This window comes from Poeciliopsis prolifica, unplaced genomic scaffold, assembly GCF_027474105.1.
Source record: "Poeciliopsis prolifica strain line A6 unplaced genomic scaffold, Auburn_PproV2 SCAFFOLD229, whole genome shotgun sequence".
Lineage (NCBI taxonomy): Eukaryota > Metazoa > Chordata > Actinopteri > Cyprinodontiformes > Poeciliidae > Poeciliopsis > Poeciliopsis prolifica.
This window is the reverse complement of record NW_026562604.1, coordinates 30,965-54,025: the sequence shown is the minus strand read 5'-3', so window position 1 is coordinate 54,025 and position 23,061 is coordinate 30,965. Positions and strand designations below refer to the sequence as shown.

At 35.2% G+C, this 23,061-nt stretch overlaps 1 protein-coding gene across 1 annotated transcript; it reads right to left on the bottom strand.

Annotated features, from left to right (window-relative positions):
* Positions 1-289: 289 nt before the first annotated feature.
* Positions 290-13,761, bottom strand: LOC129357078 (leucine-rich repeat and immunoglobulin-like domain-containing nogo receptor-interacting protein 1-B). Its single transcript, XM_055026596.1, has 2 exons — positions 13,508-13,761; positions 290-3,557 (listed from the first exon to the last, which is right to left on the bottom strand). The coding sequence occupies exons 1-2, from the start codon at positions 13,517-13,519 to the stop codon at positions 1,698-1,700; spliced, it is 1,872 nt and encodes a 623-aa protein (XP_054882571.1). The 5' UTR covers positions 13,520-13,761; the 3' UTR covers positions 290-1,697.
* Between the last annotated feature and the right edge of the window lie 9,300 nt (positions 13,762-23,061).

The following is a 23,061-nucleotide window of genomic DNA, read 5'->3' as shown; positions in this document are numbered from 1 at the left end:
GGACAAAGCCTCAACAGACAATGTGCTCAGTGAATGTCTCAGACAACAGGGAACGGAGGTTGAGGTGCCAGAGACACCATCATGGGAGGACAAGCCCCTACATGGGATGTACCACCAGCAAATAACTGAAGTGGCTGATATCAGTAAAGGAGATGTATGTTGTCTTTTGCTATCAAGGTATTGTGAAATATTTTCTTACTGAAACCTTTTTATAAAGGCAATTACCTGTGGTAAATGTACTTGCAGCATCATCTTCTTCTTTCTCATTTAGCATAAAATAAATAGCCTGTTGTGTAAAATGTTCTTTATTTTAATAGAATTTCAATTTACCCATCCCTTTTAAACATGTATTTAGAAGTTAATGAACACATTATCTTCAGAGCAGACCTTGACTGTAAAATAAATTGGACAACATAAAATTCTTATGAGAACTTGAACTCCATTTTACATAGAAATGTTGAGTATTGCTTAGCAGAAAATTGGAAAATTAGTTCTTAAGGCAAAAAATAAATAATGTCACAAATTTGTGAATATTTAGTGACGTTGTGCCTTCTGGATTCTAGGACAGTGATTAACCTTACTAAACAGTCAAATAGATTGTAAAGTATTTTAGAGATTTTTGCTTAGAATATTTTCAAGGGTGAGGTTATGTTCTAAAATCAGTAACACTCTCTTTCGGTTAAATACATCAAAAACATGTTTACTGTATATTTAATCTGCTCTTTGGATTGCAGTTTGCTCAAAACCCACAGCTATCAAAAGCATTACTATTATGCAATAGCGTAATGTACACAGAGGAATAAAATACAGAAAAAATTTGTATATCACAACATTTACATACATTTAATGACAATCTTCCTTTGCTGGCAGAGAGGAGCAGAAACTGGCTTTTCTATGCAGTGTGGTAACATGCACACTTTCAAATTTAACCTTACCACATTAGCCAAATTACCCCCTCTTCTACATTTTCAATAAATGATTTGATTTAAAAAAAACATCAGAAAGGCCAGTGTTAGACTATTTTTTCTGTGATTAACAAATAAAATACAATTTTTAATTTTATATTTAACAACTAAAATCATAACTATAATTTTTTTAAGAATTATCTTACAAATTATTGGGTAAACGTATGTTTTATTAAATATAATAAACTCAAAAGAAAGTACTTGTGTCATACTTTTTTCTTGACTGAAAAAGAAAAACGAACTAGATGAGCGGGAAAAAGGAAAATAATTTTTATCTCAGTATTTCAGGCAATAAAGTATTGGGTTGGACTGGTTCATGTGCTTTTAACTACTATCAAAGGTAAAAAATATCCAACAAAAAAAGTCCCAACATCATTTTTGTTTTCACAAAGGAAAGACTACTTAAAATAATTATCAACTGCGTATTTGTATTAGCCTGCTTGTCATGTGCTGTTACTGTGCTTTTTTCTTATATAACCCTTATTTGGTTCCACTCAGAAATCATGTAATTTGAGTGCATGTTAGCATACTGTACAGTACATGTACAGAAATCTGAACAATTGTTCAACATTTATTTTTAAAGATTCAGTCCCTGAAGTAAAAAATGTCAAAGATATACTGTCTAGATGCATTTGCTGCTGTGCTATCGCTCACAAACTGATTACATATTTTGACAAGAACAGTATGCATCCTGGCTGCAGCTTGTAAGCTTACAAGACCTCCTTTAAGAGTTCACATGATTTTCATGTTGAATTGTACAGGTGCCTCAGTTGGACTAGCCTCCTCAGTTTCCTCTTTTCGTGGCACATATTCAACTTCAATAGTTGACTTTGTGCTGTCTTTTCCTCTACTCCAGAGGAATAAAATTACAAGACAAAAGAGGACCACTCCAAGGAATGAGATAAATCCCATTGTGGTTGCGACAATAAGTGTCTTTACATCAAATGGAAATGGAACTGTTGTTCTGGTCACATTAGCACCTTCATCACTTGGCTGGTTAGAAATAAAAGCAAATGACTTATTTGGCTGATGTGGCCAATTCGGGGAGTAGCTGTGTACAAAAAGGTGAGCAGCTTTGGTGTCATTGCCAGCAGCATTACTGGCAATGCACAAGTAGGTGCCATTGTCCTGAATTTGAGCATAGCGTACCTCCAGTGTACCCTCGCTGGATACTGAGAGCCTTGACCCTATAGTCTTTGTAGTAATGTACTCCTTCTTGGGGGATAGCCACATTATCACTGGAGTTGGATCACCCTCTGCCATGCACGTGAAGTGAACAGTAGTTCCTTCATCAACGTGGCTTTCCACAACCTTATAATCCACAATCTTTGATTTCTGACAGATGAAGTAGTCTGGAGGCAGTACGTCTGGGAAATCTTTGAACTCTTTTCCTTGCACAATCTTAGGTGAAGCACAAATGGGCTGTTGTTTGTTGAAGTTAAGCCTCCACCTCCTGCGGAAGACCCATAGCAGGCGGCAGTCACAAGCCAAAGGGTTTTCATACAAAGCCAGGGTCTCCAGGTTTCCCACTGAGTGAAAAACGGACTCCTCAAGGGTGCTCAAGCTATTTCTTGACACGTTAAGAATACGGAGGTGGTTGAGTCCACGGAATGAGTAAGGCTCAATTGCCACCAATTGTCCACCAGCTAAGTGAAATGCCTGGAGTTTTTGAAGACTGAAAAGTTGGTTACCTTCAACAGTATGAATAGGATTGAAAGATAGATTTAAAAACCGAAGATATCTGAGATGATTGATGGCTTCATAGGGGATGGTAGACAGATTGCAATTTGTGACAGACAATGATGTGAGGTTAAGTCCATACAAGCTTTGTGAAGCCATTGTATTCAAAGCAGGCATATGAGAAATCTCCAGTACTCTTAGTCGATACAGTCTTTTAAAGGAGAAGTCCCTTATATCGGTAACGTTCAGATAGCGTAATCGAAGGGATAGCAAGTTATGTACATGACTAAGGGCATCAGTGGGAACTGAGCCCAGTTTATACCCTTCAATGTTGAGGTTTTCAAGATTGCTCAGACCATGAAATGATCGAGGCGATATAAAGACTAGGTCATTGTCCCCAACTTCCAAAGCCCTCAAGTTGTACAGCTCTTGGAACATATAGTCGAGCAAAATAACAATTTTGTTCTCACTTATATCCAACTGTGTGAGATTGGTCAGGCCTGTGAACACTCCAAGCTGAATGAGCTTTAGCTCGTTGTTGCGCAAGCCTAGCGTTCGAAGGTTCATTAGGTTACTGAAAGCCCCAGGCTCAATGGATGAAATAGTATTTTCGTTCAGTTGCAGCTCCTCCAGCTGAGGGTAATTAATGAACTCCTCAGGCCCTAGAGTCTTCAGACGGTTTTTGCTGAGGTCTAGCAATCTAGTTTCAGTGGGGATGCCCTCAGGAAGTGCTGCCAGCCTTCTTCGATGACAGACGACTGAACGCTCCTGGCCATTGCAGTCACATTTTGAAGGGCACCCAGTGGTGGAGCCTGAAAGGACGGTGCCCAGCATCAGGATCAGGATGGGCTGCCAGCATGCCACCAAGTAGCTGTGCCCTCCTGCCTCTCCGGACACCATCCTACTGCTTACCTGTGGAGACAGAAAAATACAGAATAATGATGTGCTTTGAATCTTAGGGAGAAAAAATGAATTTCACCAAATGGATTTAGGAAATCTATTGGAATTCTTCATAAAGTATTGCTTTGCAAGGTCCAAATGGGGTTTTATGCCATCATATTTTCTATTTTTATAAACAGTATTTTGAAATTTACGAAGATTTTCTTTGGTTAAAAAAGACATCATTCCATAATATAATGGATATAAGATTATATTTTATGATTTATAAAGTTTCAAGTAGGTTAAGACTCTAAAATACACAAGATATTAATTACAAATGTACTTCTTGCACCTAAATACCTTTGCATAAGTAAAACAGAATTGTTTTATTATTATTTTTTTTTTTTTACAACAACATGACTTCAAATGTTCAATGACTCTCCCTTCCCCTGGATTTAATTTAGTTAGGGTGAAGTTCTTCACAAGTAATATAATCAGACAATCAATGAAAGGGCTTGGTCATACTGTGCAACTATCCTGCTATACTGCAGACTTCTGAGTATGCTGAAAACAATTACCATCAATCCCACTGACACATTGTGTCTGCTTGTCGACAAGCAGACACAAGCAGCCCAGTATCACATAGTACAGTTTCATATGTTGAGATAAAAAAAATTGAAAATATTCTGATGTTGCATTATAAAAATAATATCTCAGAACTTACTTATCACAGATTTTGTAAGTAACCAAATCTATCTATCTATCTATCTATCTATCTATCTATCTATCTATCTATCTATCTATCTATCTATCTATCTATCTATCTATCTATCTATCTATCTATCTATCTATCTATCTATCTATCTATCTATCTATCTATCTATCTATCTATCTATCTATCTATCTATCTATCTATCTATCTATCTATATATATATATATATATAACAGATATGTCTGTTATATCAGACAGTAAAAACTGTCTGATATAACAGACAGTTTTCCCATTTTTAAATGATAGTGTAGAATCATTTTTCTCTTTGGTTTTACACTTATTAGATAGAGTTTGATTTTCATATTTAAATTGATTTATATGTTTTTTTAGCAAGAAGACTTCTTGCTGCTCCAGCAACAGTTTCTGTGTGTTGGATAGGTTTAAAAAAATGTATGAATGTTTGAAATAGTCTTTGTTAGAAGAAATATTTACCTCAGACTACCTTGTCACTTATTTTTCCCTTCTCTGACTTACCCCATTCATTTTTAACTGCATTATTTTCGTGAACATTTGAATGGACAGGCCTTTTCTACACTGGCCCTTCATGGCAACTGTGTTATGTCAGGGGACCTCTCACCCTGTCTCTCAAAAGACCTGTCTCTGCCCACATCTGTCTTTTGATGCCCCAACAGGCTGCACAGTTTCATGCAGGTGAAGCTAAGAGTAAGATGTGCACTTCATGGGTCAATGAATGTCTCAAGCATTATACAGACAAATGAGCTTTATGCATCAGTGCATTTGTCCCTTTCAGCTGTTTTAGTTATTAAATACCTTTGCTGTGTGGCATCTTATTGAAAAACCTATTAGAATATTTACATTGGGAATTAAGTGGCAGGTTTATTGGACCTTTTACGCTGGAAGAAGGAAATGGTTTATGAATAACTGCAAACTAATCATGATGCTAATGGATTCTTTGTCATTTATTCAACAGATTTTGTCTTTTCCCATTAATGTCTTTAGGGGCCTATCATACAGTCTAAGCCTAGAGTCTATGTCTATAATCAGAAATTTAATCATGTCTTTTGATTTTTGGTGTGTACAGCATTGCTGCACGCTGTTGCGATTGGGCCCGCTGCATCTTTTAAGTTTGAAAAATTATGCATTTTGATAATGGTACATACAAAATTATGCTATATTTTGATCAGTATGTCAAATAAACTGAAGCAATGCTACTTTTGAGTACAGTTTCTGGCTACTTTACTCTCCTCGACTTCCTACACTGATTGACATAAAAGTATGCTGTAAACAAAAGGACACCAATTTGTGTAAAGGTAAGACTTCTGGTTTGTCTATTGCTTCCCTAAGCTTTGCCATTCTGTTATTTTCTAGGTTTCTGTGCCATTTGGAGGTCAACTGAACATACAGAAAACATTTAAGTGTTTCCTGTGTGTTGTCACTGGTTGTTTTATGCACTGTTCTAACATATACATCACCTACTGTAATTAGGAAATGTGTGTTTCTTCTTCTCAAATGATATTATTTTTATTTTATCAGTAAAAGTACCGGAATTTGCACGTAATGTTACATTTATTGAAAGTATGATTACACTTTTTAAAATTAATTCAATCAGAACAAACGGTAGTACGCAAGAACTGGACACTGAAGTAGCACTTTTTTTTTTCTTTTTTACCAAATACCTTTTTACTTTTACTTCAGCATATTTTTTTATGACATCTTTTTACTTCTACTTGAGTAAAAATATGCTGAAGAGAGGGACTATTATGTCACTTTTTGGCTACTCTACCCATTTTTGTCAGCCCTAATTTATCATTCACTCTCAGTCTAAGTTTAAGCTGCTTTGAAATGTGTATAGAAAATGTACATTTATTTTCTCTGTAACACTATCTATAGTGGCTACTAAGGTTTAGGAGTAGAAGAAGAACAGCTATGATTACTCTCTGCCCCATCTCATCTTAAAGACCATTCATCTTTACTGTCACCTGACAAGCTACAGCTCAGAATGAATACTAATGCTTCAGTATCTGCTGGGATCTGTATAAAAAAGGCTCACATATAACGACTCAATGACCTGGCTTCTATTTGCAAGAATATTGTAATACTTACTGAATCTCCAAATTCTTATTAAAATTTCAAACTGTGGTTTTATCCATTGGAAGACAGTGCAATTATAAAATAATACAAAAATAGCATACACCTGACTAGTAAATGTTTGAACACAAAATACAGAAAAAAGTTTAGTTAATTTGATTCGCAATGCTTTTTTGTGAGCAGGACACGTTCTGCCAACAGCACAAGTACTGCAGATCAGTGCTTTGTCATCAGATTAGGGCACCACAAAGAGCAGACTCCCATCACAAAACAGTAAAGAATGAAACACTTTCAAATGTTTACTAAATGTGCTGTCAAGTTGGATGAGATCTTCCTAATTCTGTCTAATTTTCACTGTGGGGCCTAAGACTGTGCTAAAATGTGAACTGCTCTGAATTACTAAAATATTCGATTTGAACAGGAGAGAAATTGAGTAGAAGGTGAAATTTGTGAAAGAGTACTATTGATTGTAGGCTATTTTGACCATTGCCAATTTTTGAAAAAACATTGTAAATACAAAAAAATGCAGTTAGATTGAATAAAGCCACTGAAAGTTTAGGACTCTAATAAATTAAATGGGAAAATGAAGTATCCTTTGCTGTTACCAAAGTCTTATTCTAAAATATTGAACACTTCATGCAATGAGGCCACTATGTCACAGACTGGATATACTATGTATGCAGATAATTAGTAAAAGAAAAAAACAAACAAAAAAAAAAAAAAAACATTTTGACAATCTGCTCTGTTTCATACTGACTAGAGAGTGTATAGTGTGTTGAAAATCTGTAAAACAGTCGTGAGCTGGGAATTGCTGCCTGCAACTTTTAGTTGAAGAGTCAGTGAAAGCTGTCGGGATTGGACAAGGCATGCACACCCAATGCAAATTCACAGAAATACCAGCAAAGCTGTTCTTTTATAATCTTTTTTTAGAAATAAAACTTGTCAGAGTTGCACTTCACTTTTAAACTTGAAACCCTGGTATTTGCATGCTTCTGCATATTTTCTGGTTTAAAATGAACACAGTCAGTCAGATCCCTGATGGAACACCAGATACAAGATCCTTCTTGTACCCTTGTACACTGCATGCATCTGTAACATACAGATCTGTTTTTTGGTTCAATAATGAATGGCAGTAATGCTCACTGGAAGCATATTCAGTCCTAATTATTTAACTCACTTGACATAATAAGCCAGACAAAAAATAAAAAGAAAGGGGTTTAATTATGTGTGTTCTTTCTGTGGCATAGATCCAATTTTACTTTATTTCTTCATAGAACTTTAGAATTCTATGAAGAAATATTTTCTTCAAATAATTGTTTTCTTTTTTCAAAAGAAAAAGATTCAGTCATAAAAATAGTAGTCAGAGAATCAGGAACCCAACATACAAAGATTCAACACAGAAATAAGGATTGCAGAAATCACCCAAGGGTAAGACAAAATATTACAAACTGAATGGCAAGCATATTAAAATTATTGTACAAAAATATGTCTTTATTGCATTCCTTGTTCATGTGGGTGATTCTATATTTATGTCATGTTCAAAATAAATAACAAATTCATATATAAAAAAATCATATTCAAAATAGATTACAAATACAAAATCCATGCAAAATTTTTACTTATGGCTTCCAGTTTCCATAATTGTAAATCCTGCTGGGCTGTCTTTAAAACCACCTAACTACTCAAGGATGAGCCAGCCTGAGTCCTCGGTCGCACTACTATAGCCTCTAACTGTCTCATATTTTGTGTAAAGTTGTTATTAAAATTAAATGAGGATACTGCAGAGCAGCAGGACTGTGACCTTCTGAATACATTTGTAGAACGCAAATTTGAGTATCCTGTGACAGATCTGTCTTCGACTGTCACCTCTCCATTCAGCAGACATTGCATAAACACTCATAGTCTGGGAAGATTTATCACAATCATGCTCCATCGTGTCCTTTGATTTTGCCCATTATGGAGCTGCATATGTATCCAAGACAGATCTTGTTATGGAAAATGTTTTAATAGCAACATCCCAGATGTTTTCTGGCTGGTTCACCCATTTCTTATTTCTGGGCCATCACAAATGAACTGTTATGTGCAGAAGTGCCCTGATTATAGATGTAAATAAAATGGCCTATAATTAGAACTAAATATGAAAATGCAGCCACACTGACCAGATTCTTCTCAGTGTTCTCTAATTCATATTTTATTTTCCCCAAAGTGTTGCTGCTCATAAACACCAGCAATATATGATGTGTTGATTCTCATACTAGTGCATTTAGTTAACTTAGATCTGATTCCAAATTTATAGTGATAATTTCATATAGCAGTTACACATGTTAGAATAAAAGTAGAGCCTATGTTTATATATTTGGTTTATCTGGGATAAAGTAACAACTTTATCAAATAAGTAGTGAATTAAATTGATTACATATTCAGACCAGACATTCCATTGTGAACACTGACTGGTAAAGTGAGAAGCATTGCTCATCTTATTACAACAGTATATTCTTCTCTGAAAGCCTGCATCTTTCCAAATCAATCTTGCCACCCTAACCCCCACATCATGAAAACACTTCTTATCAATCCTTTCCTTTCAACACAGCTGAACAGAAAATGTTTAAAATTGTCATAAAAACCACAACCTACAGTCTGGTATGTTCAACATGCCTTCAAACTCCCTTGACACCAGTGGTTGATGGATCTGATTTCATCTATTGGTCGCAAGCCTGATCCATAAAGACTCCACCTCACAATTCACTCTCAATAATGTATTGCTATACGCTACCAAACTCTCTGGCATACCTTCAGGTGCTCCTTGAATATGTTCTCTCTGCTTAGTTTTTTAAGCAAACACCAAAGTACTATGTATATGTTGAAATTAACTGTATATTCAGTGCATGCACACATGTAGCACTGTTCCCTTGTAGAATGGAGGTCCTGGCCTCTTTCTGCATAGAACATGGATGTTTTCACCTCCCATGTGTTGGTTCCCTCCTGGTACTCTATTCTCTCACAGTTCAAAATCCTGTCTGTTAGGTCCTTTGGTCTGTCTAAATTGCTCTTAGGTATGAGTGTGTAACTGCATGTGTGTTTCTTTGTAGCTTTGTGATAGACTGACTGTCTGTCCAGGATGGATGGATTATCTGATTATCTGACAGATCATCAATAAAACGTGAAGGCACATCCCTCTGGGCTGCACAGCTACCAGTCATGTCAGATACAGTTAGCTGTGTGAAAAACTAAAAAATATATTTCCAATCTGTTGTGTTTTTTTGTATCCATAATAACTAATGCTGTGTTACTAATTTGAGTACCTGCAAATTAATGGAGTCAACTAAAACTCTGTTACAAGAATTAAAGGTTGTCACATATTAGCACCTGCATTGATTTTTAAAATTTTCTAAGACTAAAGCCATTAGTCACAACTACTTTGAATACACATCTGATACAGTCTTTTAATGGATTCCATCTTGGAAATGGGTTGTTCATTTATAAATGTCAAGATAATAAAGCCTAAAATTAAACATTTGCAAGTGGTTATTGCAAATAGTAATGGATTAACAATGCTTAGTCTCAATTTAAGCTTGTATTCAAGTTTGTTCTGAAATCTTCTTCAATAGTTATCCTAATTTTTAAGGTAATAGGATAAATTGGTCTGAAATTTTGGTTCAAGTATATTCTTGCCAGGCACCAATTACTTTCTGCCTGTCACTTACCACTTACTTACATGTATCATGCATCAATATTTCTATCAACAACATTTTATTTTATGTAAACTTTCAGAGTAGTAAATTGAAAGTAATGGAGCTTATATTTCTCTGAAGTAATAATCTATACAATGCAACTTAACTATGTACATTAGCAAAGCTTCTGACAAAACTGAAATTGGGTTTTGTTTTTCTTTTGCTTAAAGTATCTATCAGATATTTTTTGTACAAGATGATTGCATTGTCAAATTAGCTTCAGATTACAATAAATATTATCAAAATAGTCCAGTTGTTGGTCAGTTGTGCAGAATCCAAATTAGTCCAAATACAGCTGAAGTTAATTCAAATTATTTCAATCACATCTAATCACATAGTCCTAATCAGATCCAATTTAAAACAATTTCATTCAAATTTTAGAGTTTCATACAGTCACATGACATTTTATAAGTAATTAATTTATTTTTTTTCATATTTATAGAATGCCAAATTACTGACGTTGTATAATTTCTTGACATTTTACAAGTCAACAAAATCGTTTGAGTCCCAAGTGATCCAAATTCAGTTCAAATAATTCCAAGCTATTTCAATGCTGTCCAGTCTTTTAAGTCAAGTTAAAATTTAAAGTACAAGTTAAATAAGTATAAGGGATAGAGATCAAATTCCCCATTTGACTCATTTATTTGATGGCACCACAATAGTGTGACCTTATTCTGTTTTTGTCCACATATCCATACTTTTTTAATGACATGCTGCTGTGATGATTTGTGGAGGTCCTTTAACCAATTCTGATATCTATTATGGTGTATAATATATAGAGAGAAAACTGATGGAGCTTTTCAAGGCGAATATTGCCAGAGTCAAGTGGTGTGGAAAAACAATTCAATGCAAATAAAGCTAGAAAAGTTTGGAGTTTTAAAAAGGTCACAGGAAAAAAAAAAATAGAATAATACAGTATTACGCTTACTGGAGAAACCCCCTAATACATTTATGCAGAAATGTCAATTATGTATGCTACTTTGTTATGTGAACAGCAGTTTGTCAAATGATATTTCAAGGCTCAATTGGTTGATTAATAATTGCCATTTTGAATAGTGGCAAGTAGAAATTTTCAGCATTGTAGTTGAGAAAATGTCTTAGTACTTTCAAGATTACATGGATTTGCTTAAAGGCTTGCAATCATTCCGTATAAAACAAATCAGCCTACACCATGTTGACTATGTGCAAAAAAGAAAAGAAAAAGTAGCTGATTTATTTATTACTGAGATATAGTGAAGGCCATTAATATTTTTATTTCATAATTTGATTTCCAATTTATGTAAGGCTTTATAAACAAAGCCTAGCAGACCCAACCGGTCTACACAACTGTTGAACATTTATGTTTTGTGTAGATGAGAGGGAGACTTACCCAAATTTGAAGCACACTTGACACCAAGTTATATCAGTATTTGTTTTAGTGGGTATTTTATTGTTAGGCTTATAATGATAATACACTCAATGCATACTTTGTTGTTTTATTATTCCCTGCAGTAAAACTGAAGCAGCAATTTGTTTTGAGTAAAAATAACGAGAGGAAAAATAATGGATGAATTCAATAAAATAAGGATGACTTGAATACATTTTCTCCATTTGTACTCTGTGCTTTATGCTAGTGAAATTGAGTGGACAATTTTTTTGTTTTGTTCTTGTGTTATATTTTTAACTTTTCAGCTAGTTTGTAAGCTCCAACTTATTACATTGGTTAAAAAACATACATCAAGTATTGGTCATGGAAAAAAAAAAAAAAATTCTTGAAGTTTTCCAACTGACTTTCCGTGGGTTTGCCTTTTTTTGTTTGTCCCCGCTATTAATCAGGTGTATTTGACTAGTAAAGCTGACAAGCAAAGGGGCTCCAAATTAACAGCTGATGTTTCAAGGACTCCAGAGATCCTTCTAGCTGCTGCAGTTTCTGTTTGTTCTGCTGTCTTAGAAAATACCAGCTCAAACATTTATCCAGATTTTGCTTTTTTTTTTTTTTTTTTTTTTTTTTTTTTTGAGCCTGACAAAATTAAACAGACCCAATTAATCTGGAAATTGCCCAAACCCTAGCCCTTCAGCAGCTAATGTCCAAGGTGAATGATGATAAAATGACATTTCACAGCTCAAGAGAAGACCCTGTCAAAAATAATTGCTTGATCTTTATCTGGCAAGTTATATTAAATGGCAATATGGTACACATTTTTTTAAAGTCGAGCAATTTTTATTTTATTTTTTTTCACATAAGAATTGCAATTTTATATTGACGGTAGAATACAAAGACCTACAAACCAGAAACGGATTTGATTTTGACAGTAGCAAAGAATGATTCGAGAGTTCCAAGAAACCCTTTCAATGTTCCGTTCCAAGAATTTTGCTTGATTAATCTGAATCTGTGGATGCTCTGACACAATAATGTTCATGAATAATAACTCAAGAAAGAGAATCCAGTCAGCCATTATAACCTGACAAGTGGGTCCCAATTAAATACTTCTGCATAGTTCATAAAATCTGGATTCAAACAACAGACCCTTTTCCCTCAGAGACTGTTGGGGGTCTTGCTTGCAGTGGATGTTGCTGCACTGCTAAAAAAGAGAGAGAAACAGTCCCTTTATCGCTGTTTGCCTGCTGGAGTGTATCAGCCATGATTATAAAGAAGCAATAAAAAATGGAGCTATGAGATATTGTTCATTTGGCCTCCATAAATAATCAAACAAAGTCACCCTACCACCACAACCCATCCCCCCACGCCCACCCTCGCCATCAACACTACTGCCATCCATCTGTCTAACCTGTGGCAAATCAAACACCTGCAACAGCATCCCTGTTTGCCACAGGAAATGGCCAGCAGCAAGCGCTTTATGAGAATGTGTGTCAGTCCTGATGAGTTTATTACCATTTTGGAAAAAAAATAACATGAATGTTAATGAACAGATTAGGAAACAACAGCAAACCACCCTGGCAAAAAAAAAATATATAAAAAAATAAACACTGGGGTGGGAGGGATGAAAAGGACACTTTTGCTCTCTCATTTGCACCTTTATGTGTGGCATAAAAAGGAGGGACCAAGACCATTTTGTACAGATGCAAGCAAAGACATAACATAACTACAGAGCACATGCATTTGTGTAAACACAACAAAAAGTATCTAACCAATGTAATGTATACTTTAATGACATGCACATATCATTTAAATATGGTCCCTTTACAATTTTAAGATTTTAGAGGCGCAAGATAAAGCCTCTCCAGATGACAAAGCACAAATAAGACCAAGAGCTTTCATCTGAGCATAAGTCTCCTTTACATCCCCTCCATTTGCTTAGGGTACTCAGTTTTTTTTTTCTTTTTCACAATAATTTGCCTCTTGCCAATCCCATAGCCCCACCACTGCACCATAATAAATCTGATCCAGTGACTCAGTGCTCAAAGCCCACCATAGAGACAGAGTACTTACCAGGACTGTCATGCAGAGAATTCTAATTCAGGCAGCTCCATGTTGCCAAGGAAATTCAAAATGCCTCCAAAAGCATGGAGTCGGGGCTGCAAGGATTCAGGACGGGCTAGATTAAGACGGGTAAGGACAGCATACGTAGAGATGAGAATCCCTCGTCTAAGGGGCATTTGAGAAATGCCTTCGTCCTCTCCAGATGCGCTAAATCCGGCAGCACTGATAGGCTGACATGTAAACACACAGGCGGCTCTGCTGGCTCACACGCTCACATACATGCTGCACCTAGCAGAGAAAAGAGAGGAAGAGGGAGGGGCGGCTGGTGAGAGGTGGAGGGAGGAGCTGCAGTGCACTGGGAAAATGAGAGGACTGGGAGAATAGGAGGCACAGACCACAGGGAGCTGAACAGAGATGAAGAGAAACGTTCTCTGATTGCAACAATGATATTTTTCCACTGTACGTTTCCTTTTAAGGTCTGCTTTGGTGCTTTACTTTGTTTCCGGCTGCTGCAGGAGAAGGGGTAGTGTTTAGAGTTGGGAAGAAGAAAATGAATTCTCTACCAGTTTAGATTATTCACAAAGGTGTTTGTGTTTTGTTAGTCCCCTCCTTCCTTTTTTAGTATTTATTAATATGCAAATATTTGCAAGTTTATTCCAAAAGTTCACTCATCAGTAAAACATGAAATATTAAATAAATAAATAAATAAAAAACACACTAATTAAGTCATAACAGAGATCAGAAAAACGTATACGAATTAATATGTTTGAATTAAATAAGATACATTTTCTAATGTATATAATCTTGGCTGCAAATGACAGGCAAGGGAAGACAGCTGTGGAAGGGGATGAATTGATTTTCTGTTTTTTAAGATTTGTTGCCAGAGGATTATTGACACACGGCGCAAGGCAAAGTAATAATCACATGAACTCAGCTTTACTCCAAGGAGTGAAGTTTGGGGATGAGGAGCTGACGCTTAACACTGGTAATGGGTTTGAGGGGCTGGCACTCCCTCACATTGGCAGTGCCAAGGAGGCCCCACAGTCAGGAAGTGTTTACAGGAGATTAGAAGGTGATGATTTAGTGGAGTGGAGGTGGACCTGAAGGGCTCCTGGCCGCAAAATGATAGGTGACAGAAAGACTCCAGAATAACAAACCATCTGCCAGGCAAGGTTATTCCTGAGTTAGGTAGTAGAGCGGTGGTCTTCCAGTTGGAAGGTTGGTTGGTTGCTTAATAGATCTCAAGTGTCCATGTGTAAAACAATAAATTCCACAGTGTTCATAACATGGTCAATAGTGGATAATTTCTGTGTGTGTTCAAGCTATGTGAGATTTGAGTGAATGAATGATAAGAAGCCAATTTGAATGGCTTGGATTTGCTTTAAAATATGAACCAAAAAAACCCACCCATTTACCTGAATATTCTGCTGTTGATGTTAATGTGATGTATTCTCAATAAGCTTTTAAGAGGTGATAGGATGTACTCTGCACGGTAAAGTCAATCTGTCTTTTAGACAAACAACAGCATATGAAGCAAGAGACAGCCAATGGTGCCACATCTATGCTGAACAATAAAACATACTGGAAGGATGAGAGTTATTAAGACAGGTGGAAAAGGCGACGCACCCCACACCAGTACAACATAAAGTAAATTTATGGTTCATTTTACCAACTACAAGCTAATCTAAAAGCAATGATTTATCCCCCACGTAAGAAATAAAACTAGATGAAAGGTGGTGCTGAAGGAATTCAAATGATGTTTGAGGGGAAAAGACCCAAACCAGACATAGAGACTATGCCATCTACGGCCACTTAAAAAACGATTGAACAGCTGATTCATGGCACTGCACTTACATTCAATAGCGCTATGAATTTTCATCTTTGACGAGAACCGTGTGACTTTAAACTTATATTAAGTAACTGGATATGCTCCCAGAGACATTTAGAAAGTGTGAGAGCACTTTTCTTTAATTAAGATCCAAGTTTTCTATCTCTCCCTCCCGCTCCCTCTTTCTGTCCTTCTCTCTCTATCTCTATTCCTCGTAATTAATGTCTGCATATGATTTGCAACCTGACAAGATGCAGTAATTTTTTGAATAGTGAAGATCTCACACCATAATATGATTAACTATCTCCAGCTAACGTTGTGTTCATTTAAACTAGAATAACTTTGATAGCAATTCACTATTTATATCAGGACCAAAGGAAAATAAGGTTGGATTCTTCGGTAAAAAGCCAAAGTTTTTGCAAGGAGTGTTGTGCAAACCTGGTGATAGTACTCTAATGATTCCACTGAGCAGGATTTTGCCACACATATCCTGTCAAAATCCAACCCATTGTTCTACACTTTGCTTTATACAGAGGGCTTGACCTCTCAGCCATTGAGAAACAATCATTTTCTGGAGGCGAGGTTTGAAATTTTACCCAATTGCTATTAAACACCCCATGCATCGATGCTTAAAAAGCTGCCTGCGTTGTAAACAGCCATCCTCCATTGTAAAAAAGTGTCTGAATATTGTCCAATATTTCGAAGAGAGGCCAACATGGACTGAATGGATTCGTTCACTTCCTCCTCTGCCATTGCTAAAACTACAGACAGAATATAATTCTAAAACAGCACAGGAAATCAACATCATAGTTCACAACGCCTCCTTCTATTTGGCAATTGGCCAAATCAAAAATCAACTGGGGACAATCTGAGTTTAGAGGAGAAAGCCAACACTGTGCTGGATGCAATAATTTTTTCGCACAGGAAAACAATGGCCAGGGAAGGCCATGCAGGTTGCATTGAGTAATATGCAGAACAATTCTGATATCAGTTTAAGAAAGCAGTGGGAATGTTTTAAAAAAAAGTTGCAATATTGATGATTGATTGGTTTGAATTGCAGTGTACTTTCAACCAGTGACTACTAGAGGTAGCCAACATTCTCCACTGCAACAATGCAAAAATGAGTGGATATAGACAAAAAATGAATGGATGAATGCTTCTGTAGTAAAAGGTTCTCCAAAAAGTAACTTGAACACTGAGAGATTAAAAAGAAAAAGAGAAACATCTTCACGGTGTAATTTTCATGTTTCACCAAAAATAACATGTAGCAAAACATCCAAAATGACTTTCTTTTTTTTAAAATTGTTTTCATTTTGATTATCAGTAGCACCCCTTTTCAAGAGGCACCGCCACAGCATGCTGCCAAATTCTTGCAAGCAGTCCCTCAAATTTTAAATGTTGATGAAAGATTTTATGTGTTGCAAGTGGCTGACTGCTGATGCCAGCTTCACGTGTTTATTACATGAATAACAGACTGCTTGCAGCTGCTCCTTCTGATAAAAGAACTCTGTGAAATAGGGTTTTTTGATAAGTACACATAATACTGAACTGAAAGGCTGAGGCTAAAATTGTTTGTTTTTTATGCTTATTTATTCATTTGCAATAATTTACATATGCATTCTCTTTTCTCATCCCATTCCTTTTACCTACTGTCTTTTCTTTTTTTATCATTGCACTATGATGCAAATTACATGCCATAATTTTTTCTATTTGCAGAGATTAACGCTTGTCAGTTTGATGGTTACATCATCTCTCTGTTACATTATGTTCTGAGAACACAACCAGAGAAAAAACCCTTAACTGTGTGAAGTCATCCGGGGAGCTCGCCATCGCCCATTACCCCCAGTAAGCCCCCCAACTCTGGTCTGAAAGCACTGCAGACTTTTAGTGTCAAATCCAGGAAAGCTGCTGTCACTCCTGTCAATTCACAAGACAGCTACCTACTCTCAAGGTAAACAAATTATCCCCGAATATAAACACTGAAGACTGTCTGTGCGCTATACATTTAGTGGAAGATTTAAACTCTAAAGCATTGTCACCGAGGCTTAAAAATGTCAGTTATGAGATGCTTTTTATAATAACAGTCACCTGCAGAATGTGCAGAAGTTTTATTTTTCCTAATGCTGTCCTGACACATGCATATTAAAGCAATCATTGCTAATGTCACAGCGTGGGATAATTTCACCCCATTTCACCTGAAAATTGTATTTAGGAATATCTATATTCCTTAATACCTAACAGTTGACAATATTTTGTATAGTATAAAACTTGGTTTAAAACATTTGTGCTGTCAAAGTCACATTTGGAATGGTGAATCTCTTATTTGCTAAGACTTCAGCAGTAGAATTGTAAGCTATTTTTGGACAACCAGTTCTTATCTTTATTCATCAAAGATATGAAACACTGAAAATCTGACTGTTTGGCCAAAAAAGGAGATTGAAATGCTTTCATGTTCAGTCCCTTTGATCAAATCTATTTTTAAACTCTTTAATATGTCAATAAATACATTAAATAATAATGAATCACCTCTTACCTTACATTTTTCAGCCTTATGTTCATATTGCTTATAACCAAGACAATGTATTTTCTACTAAATTATATGTGAAGCGAACATCTGGAATGGTTTCCCAAAATAAACTCTGCGGGATCACTTTAAGCTTGTCTATTGAGAACATGTTCGTATCCAGATTAGTAAATCATTTCAACCCAATTTGAGTGGTCAGCTAAACAGAGGCTTCTGCTGCTTACAGCTAGAAATACACTTTTAGGTTTTAACATACTTAGAGCTGTTTTTAATGGATGAAAACCATTTCTAATCATTAAATCACATAACAATGTAATCATGAAAACAATATTCTCAAAAAATAACAATAGTTTTATTTGTATGTCCTTCTGTTGGTAAAATATAGACAAAACAAATTCATGTAAGAGGTATATCTTGAAAACATATATAAATAAATACACCCACACATATGCAGCATGAGTTCTGTTTATGTCTAATATTGACTCGAGGAACAGAGTCTGAAAACATCAAAGAGTTTTTCTGAAGCTTTAATGAAAGCAAGTTAGAGTTTGTCATATTCAGCTTCCATATTTCCATCAGTATGACCACTGTAAGCTCTTAGCTACTTACCATTTAAAGCAAACAAAAAAATCTCTGCAGTAGTTCAGTCACACTTACTTTGCTTTTTAATGCTTTCAACTGAGACAAAAGCTTGCTCACCAGATGGTTAGATACACACAAAAAAATCTTAGAAGATTCAAATTGAAAATGCTAATTGAAGGAGGAAGGAATGAATTGACTCAGTGATTTAACAGAAGTTTGGTCTAATGCTCTAAAAACATTTTTATTAAAAGAAAAGTAAATCTGTGGTGTTTTTGTTTGCGCTTTTTGTTTTTGCAAAAAAAGTTGTGCTCTTCAAATCTGGAACTACACAGATGACTTTAAATAAATATGGATCCATTGCTCTTCTCCACATCATTAGTGAACAACAGATTGTTTGCTCGATAACAAACTTCTGATGCCTTTATTACTAAAATGCAATATTTACCATGAGATTAAAATGAGGCAAATGGACTCCATTTATTTATTTATTATTAGATGATGATTGGTCTCACATACTGCGTATGGCTGCATTAATAAAAAGCTAGTAAAATGGATATTTTATTACTGAAAGCTAAGAACAAAGTCAAAGTTGTAACCAGAGCAGATAAAATTTAAAATATTCACTCAACAACTTTAAGTAAAATCTATTACATTGTTTGTAATAGATTATTTGCAACAAACTCTATCTCAAGGCTTTTGCCAGGATAAATTGATCAAATTTATACAGCAATAAGTTATCAAATCAATTCAATTGTAGATTGATGCAAATTTAACCATAAACATTCTGATATAATTCCAGTTATAATGCAGTGTAGTAAAATATTACCTCTTATTCTAACTGGTAAAAATATGTCTAGTTACAGAAGCCAGGCTGTTGGAGCATTGCTTGCATCAAGACATTACTGTTCGCAAAAATCTGTTATCCTGAGAAATCACGTGGTGACAGTAGAAATGTCTGCTGTGTACCTTTTAACAGGAAGAAACCTCCAGTAAAACACGCCTCAGTATGTGCGGCCATCTGCTGTCACCAAATGTGGTTTCAGATGACAGAGCACAACCACAAGAACGCAGAATTTCTTCTTCTAGAGTTTTTATTGTTTTAGAGATTAAGTCATCTAGTTAATAGGTGTGGCAGCTTTTCACCAGCTTCATCCAGGAGAGAAAGACAGTTAAACAGATAACTTCTGAAAGAGTTGTACTAATTGGTTTAAAAAGAGTGTGCATGTAGTTAGGTGGATCAGTAACATATCCTGCAAAACAGAGAAAGAAAAGTCCAAATTTATCCTCTGTTGATGGAGAAAGTTCTTGGCAGCAATAGTTCAGTACACACCATCCTTCAGGAAGGTGTGTAATGATTTTACCTGTTCTTTTTATTTGAAAAATCTTTACAGATATTAGATTAAACTGACCTTAAGTGAAATGACAAGGTCAACACCACAATACACAGAATATGTACTCAAATGTAAAAATTACAGTAATTATTTATTTTAAAACTCTTTACAGATGATTGTAGTTCTAAAAGTTGAGAGCTGAGGAGATCAACAAACGCAAATTAGCAAACCTTCACAAGATTGTACCAGCATTTGGGTGGCAAATGTAGTAATCATGCTTCATTATTCAGATTTTGCCAGATGGTGACTAAGACTGCGTGAAGAATGGCAATGATGCAGCTGGATAATAGGACGACAGATGATTGGCAATAAGATGCTTGAAATACAGAGGCTGATGTTTTTTCAGAGTTTAATTAACTAATTCTCAAGGCAGAAAGAAAATGATGATCATCGAAGCACAAGATGTCCTATCAAAAGGTGAAACAATGTTTTCATTTTCACAATGACGATTAAATAAAATTGTATAAAGATTTTCGTTTAACTTCTGCATCCTGCTGTTTTAATATCTTCTCTATTATCCACAATTTCTGCTTGTATAGAGAGTCAGAAGTTGAACTAGCATTAGATTGACCAGTAATAGTACTTGCTCTCCCAAACTGATGTTTTATGTAGAATGACAGCTTTGACAAGTGGAAGAAACCTTTCCCTAACAATCACATCTGGTGAAGGATTACAATGACATCCCTGAAATGATATCTATTACTCAGCAAATGTTACAAAGCATTTCTATTTTTCTATGAAATAACCCATTGGTATGTTGGTGATAAACAGCATTATAAACTGGGACCTTTAATGGTAATCAAAACTTTTTTAAATGAGATAAGCAATAAGTTTTTTTTTTTTTGTTCTCTGTTAAAATAACAGTGAAAAAGAAAGTGTAAATAATTTTTAATCATTATTTTTTAAACTGGTAATTTTAGATCTACTAAATATTCATAATTGTTGCATGTTGCAAAAAATAGGTGTGATCTATACATTTTGTATTAATTTTGTATTAACTTTTATTTAAACGACTAAAGTATATTTTCTCCTCAAAATTTATGAAAGACTGCCATCCTGTGGCCCAGAGATGTAATGACATTTTTTGTATCTAATTATATCTTATAGCATCATTTGTACATTGTCAATTTGTAGACAAAGAATTGTATTTGCACTTGACCCAAAGTACTATAAGAACATATGCAATTAATGTACAATTTTTGTCTGAAACGTTGTACTTTGTATGTTAAATTTGTCCGAAAGGGTCAGTGCAAGACACTTACAGGAAAAGATATGGGTCAAGTACAATTATTGCCAAACCAGCTGTACATACAAGGATACTTCAATGGTGATATAATTGGATGCAGCTGTTGCACAGTGAATAATCTTTAGAACAGCAGGAACACAACTCATTTCTCTGTCATGATGCTGACTGTGCTGTGATCATGTCGCTGGAACAGACAATGTATGCTCTAGTCGAGCATAATGTATCTGCTGAAGACTTCTTTTTTTTCATTTTCTGCTGCAGTGAAGCAACAAGAAAAACAAGGAGGACATGTGTTTCTAAAATTGCAGAAACAGCCAGTGAGCATTCATTGTCTTGAAAACATAATTGCATATGCCATAAAGCATATCCACCGACCATGCTTAGCAGTCATGCGCTATTTCCTGAGACCTTGCTTTTTAGGAAAAAAAAATCCTTCTGGATTGTCAGGTTTTAGCCATAGTGCTTTTAACTCAAAAGCTGTGCAAACATCAAATTGCCCCCTTGCACAGTGGTAAGTCAGACAATTTCTGGAGAAACTGACATGTTTCTCTCTTTTTTTTTTTTTTTAATCAAATATTTTGAAATTTAGAAAGCCAAACTTCTAATACTTTCACAAACTAAAGGGCAAAACTAAGCTCTTGTTGGTGTTACAGAATAGATACTTTTTAGGAAGATTATGAAGCCTAATAATATCTCCTTGTACTCGGCATCAAATTAAAAAATATCATGTTCAACGAACCATCCTTGCACTCTATCCACCTGTTCCAAAAGAAACAGGTGGAAGAATTTAAGGTACAGTAGTTTTCCTGGCTCAACTCTTGTAAAACTACTTGTAAAAAATGAATCACACACAATGTACGAAACTATTAAACATGTATACACAAACTGATGGGAAATTGCTGTAATTGTGTTACTGCAAGTCTTGGCCAAGTGTCTCTTGGAAAAAAAAAAAAAGATTTTTAATCTCAAAGACATATACCTGGTTAAAAATTGGTTACCTAAGACAAATACATTCACTGACCTTTTATGAGTTATGCCTGTTCAATCGCATGGCAGGATTTCAGTGCCTTTAGGCATAAAGTCATGGTAAAGATTAAGTTCAAAAGGGCGTCACAATGGCTTGTTTGTGATGCTCTATTTAAGTTGACTTTAAATGTTGCTTGGGTATTGTGCTCAGTTCACGTCTGATAAATGACATTAGAAAGAATCTTGATTCTGATTCTATTAGCTGAGCAGTTTTAACCAATATTGTTATTAGTTGCAGGTAAAAATTACATTTTCCCTGTTTTACCTTTAAAATTATATTTCTTAAGTCATTTAAATTTGTTGTGAAAAAAGTGTATTTTTCCTAGATTAATCCAGCTCACCACATCAACAACAACTTTAAAATATAACATTAATTGTACCTTACTTATACTAAGTCAACACATTTCCTGCCATGCTTTGCTTTGCTGTTAGCTACAAATCCTAATATCCAATCTCATGGTTCAGTTACCTTTGAAACTAAATAAGGATGTTAATGCTTTAGAGGTTCTTTTTCCAGTTCCGTATGGTGGTTCCACAATTAGTTTTCTTTTGGGATTTTTTTCTATCCTGGAGTTGAACATTTGTCCTTGCTTGTAAATGCACAATTAGGCCATTAACCAAAGATGCTGTGACTAAAAAAAAAAAAAAAAAAAAAAAAAAATTGAAAACCTCTTCAATTTGTCATATGTATCACCCACACATTTTAACATCAACTTCTGAAATACTTCTGTTGCGAGGCCAAAATTAGTCATGCTGACATTATATTCAGATCTCTTTAATCTTTGCTTGCAATAAATTGTATTGTAACTTAAGATAATTTTATTGCCCTGTTAAACACATGGTTTTTCTCACCAATGAATAAAAATCGCAGTACTATAATCTTACAAATGACTTTAAAGCATACAATTATTAAACTAAAATATAAAATTTACAAATGACACAAATGGTAGTGAGTTCCAATTTTGT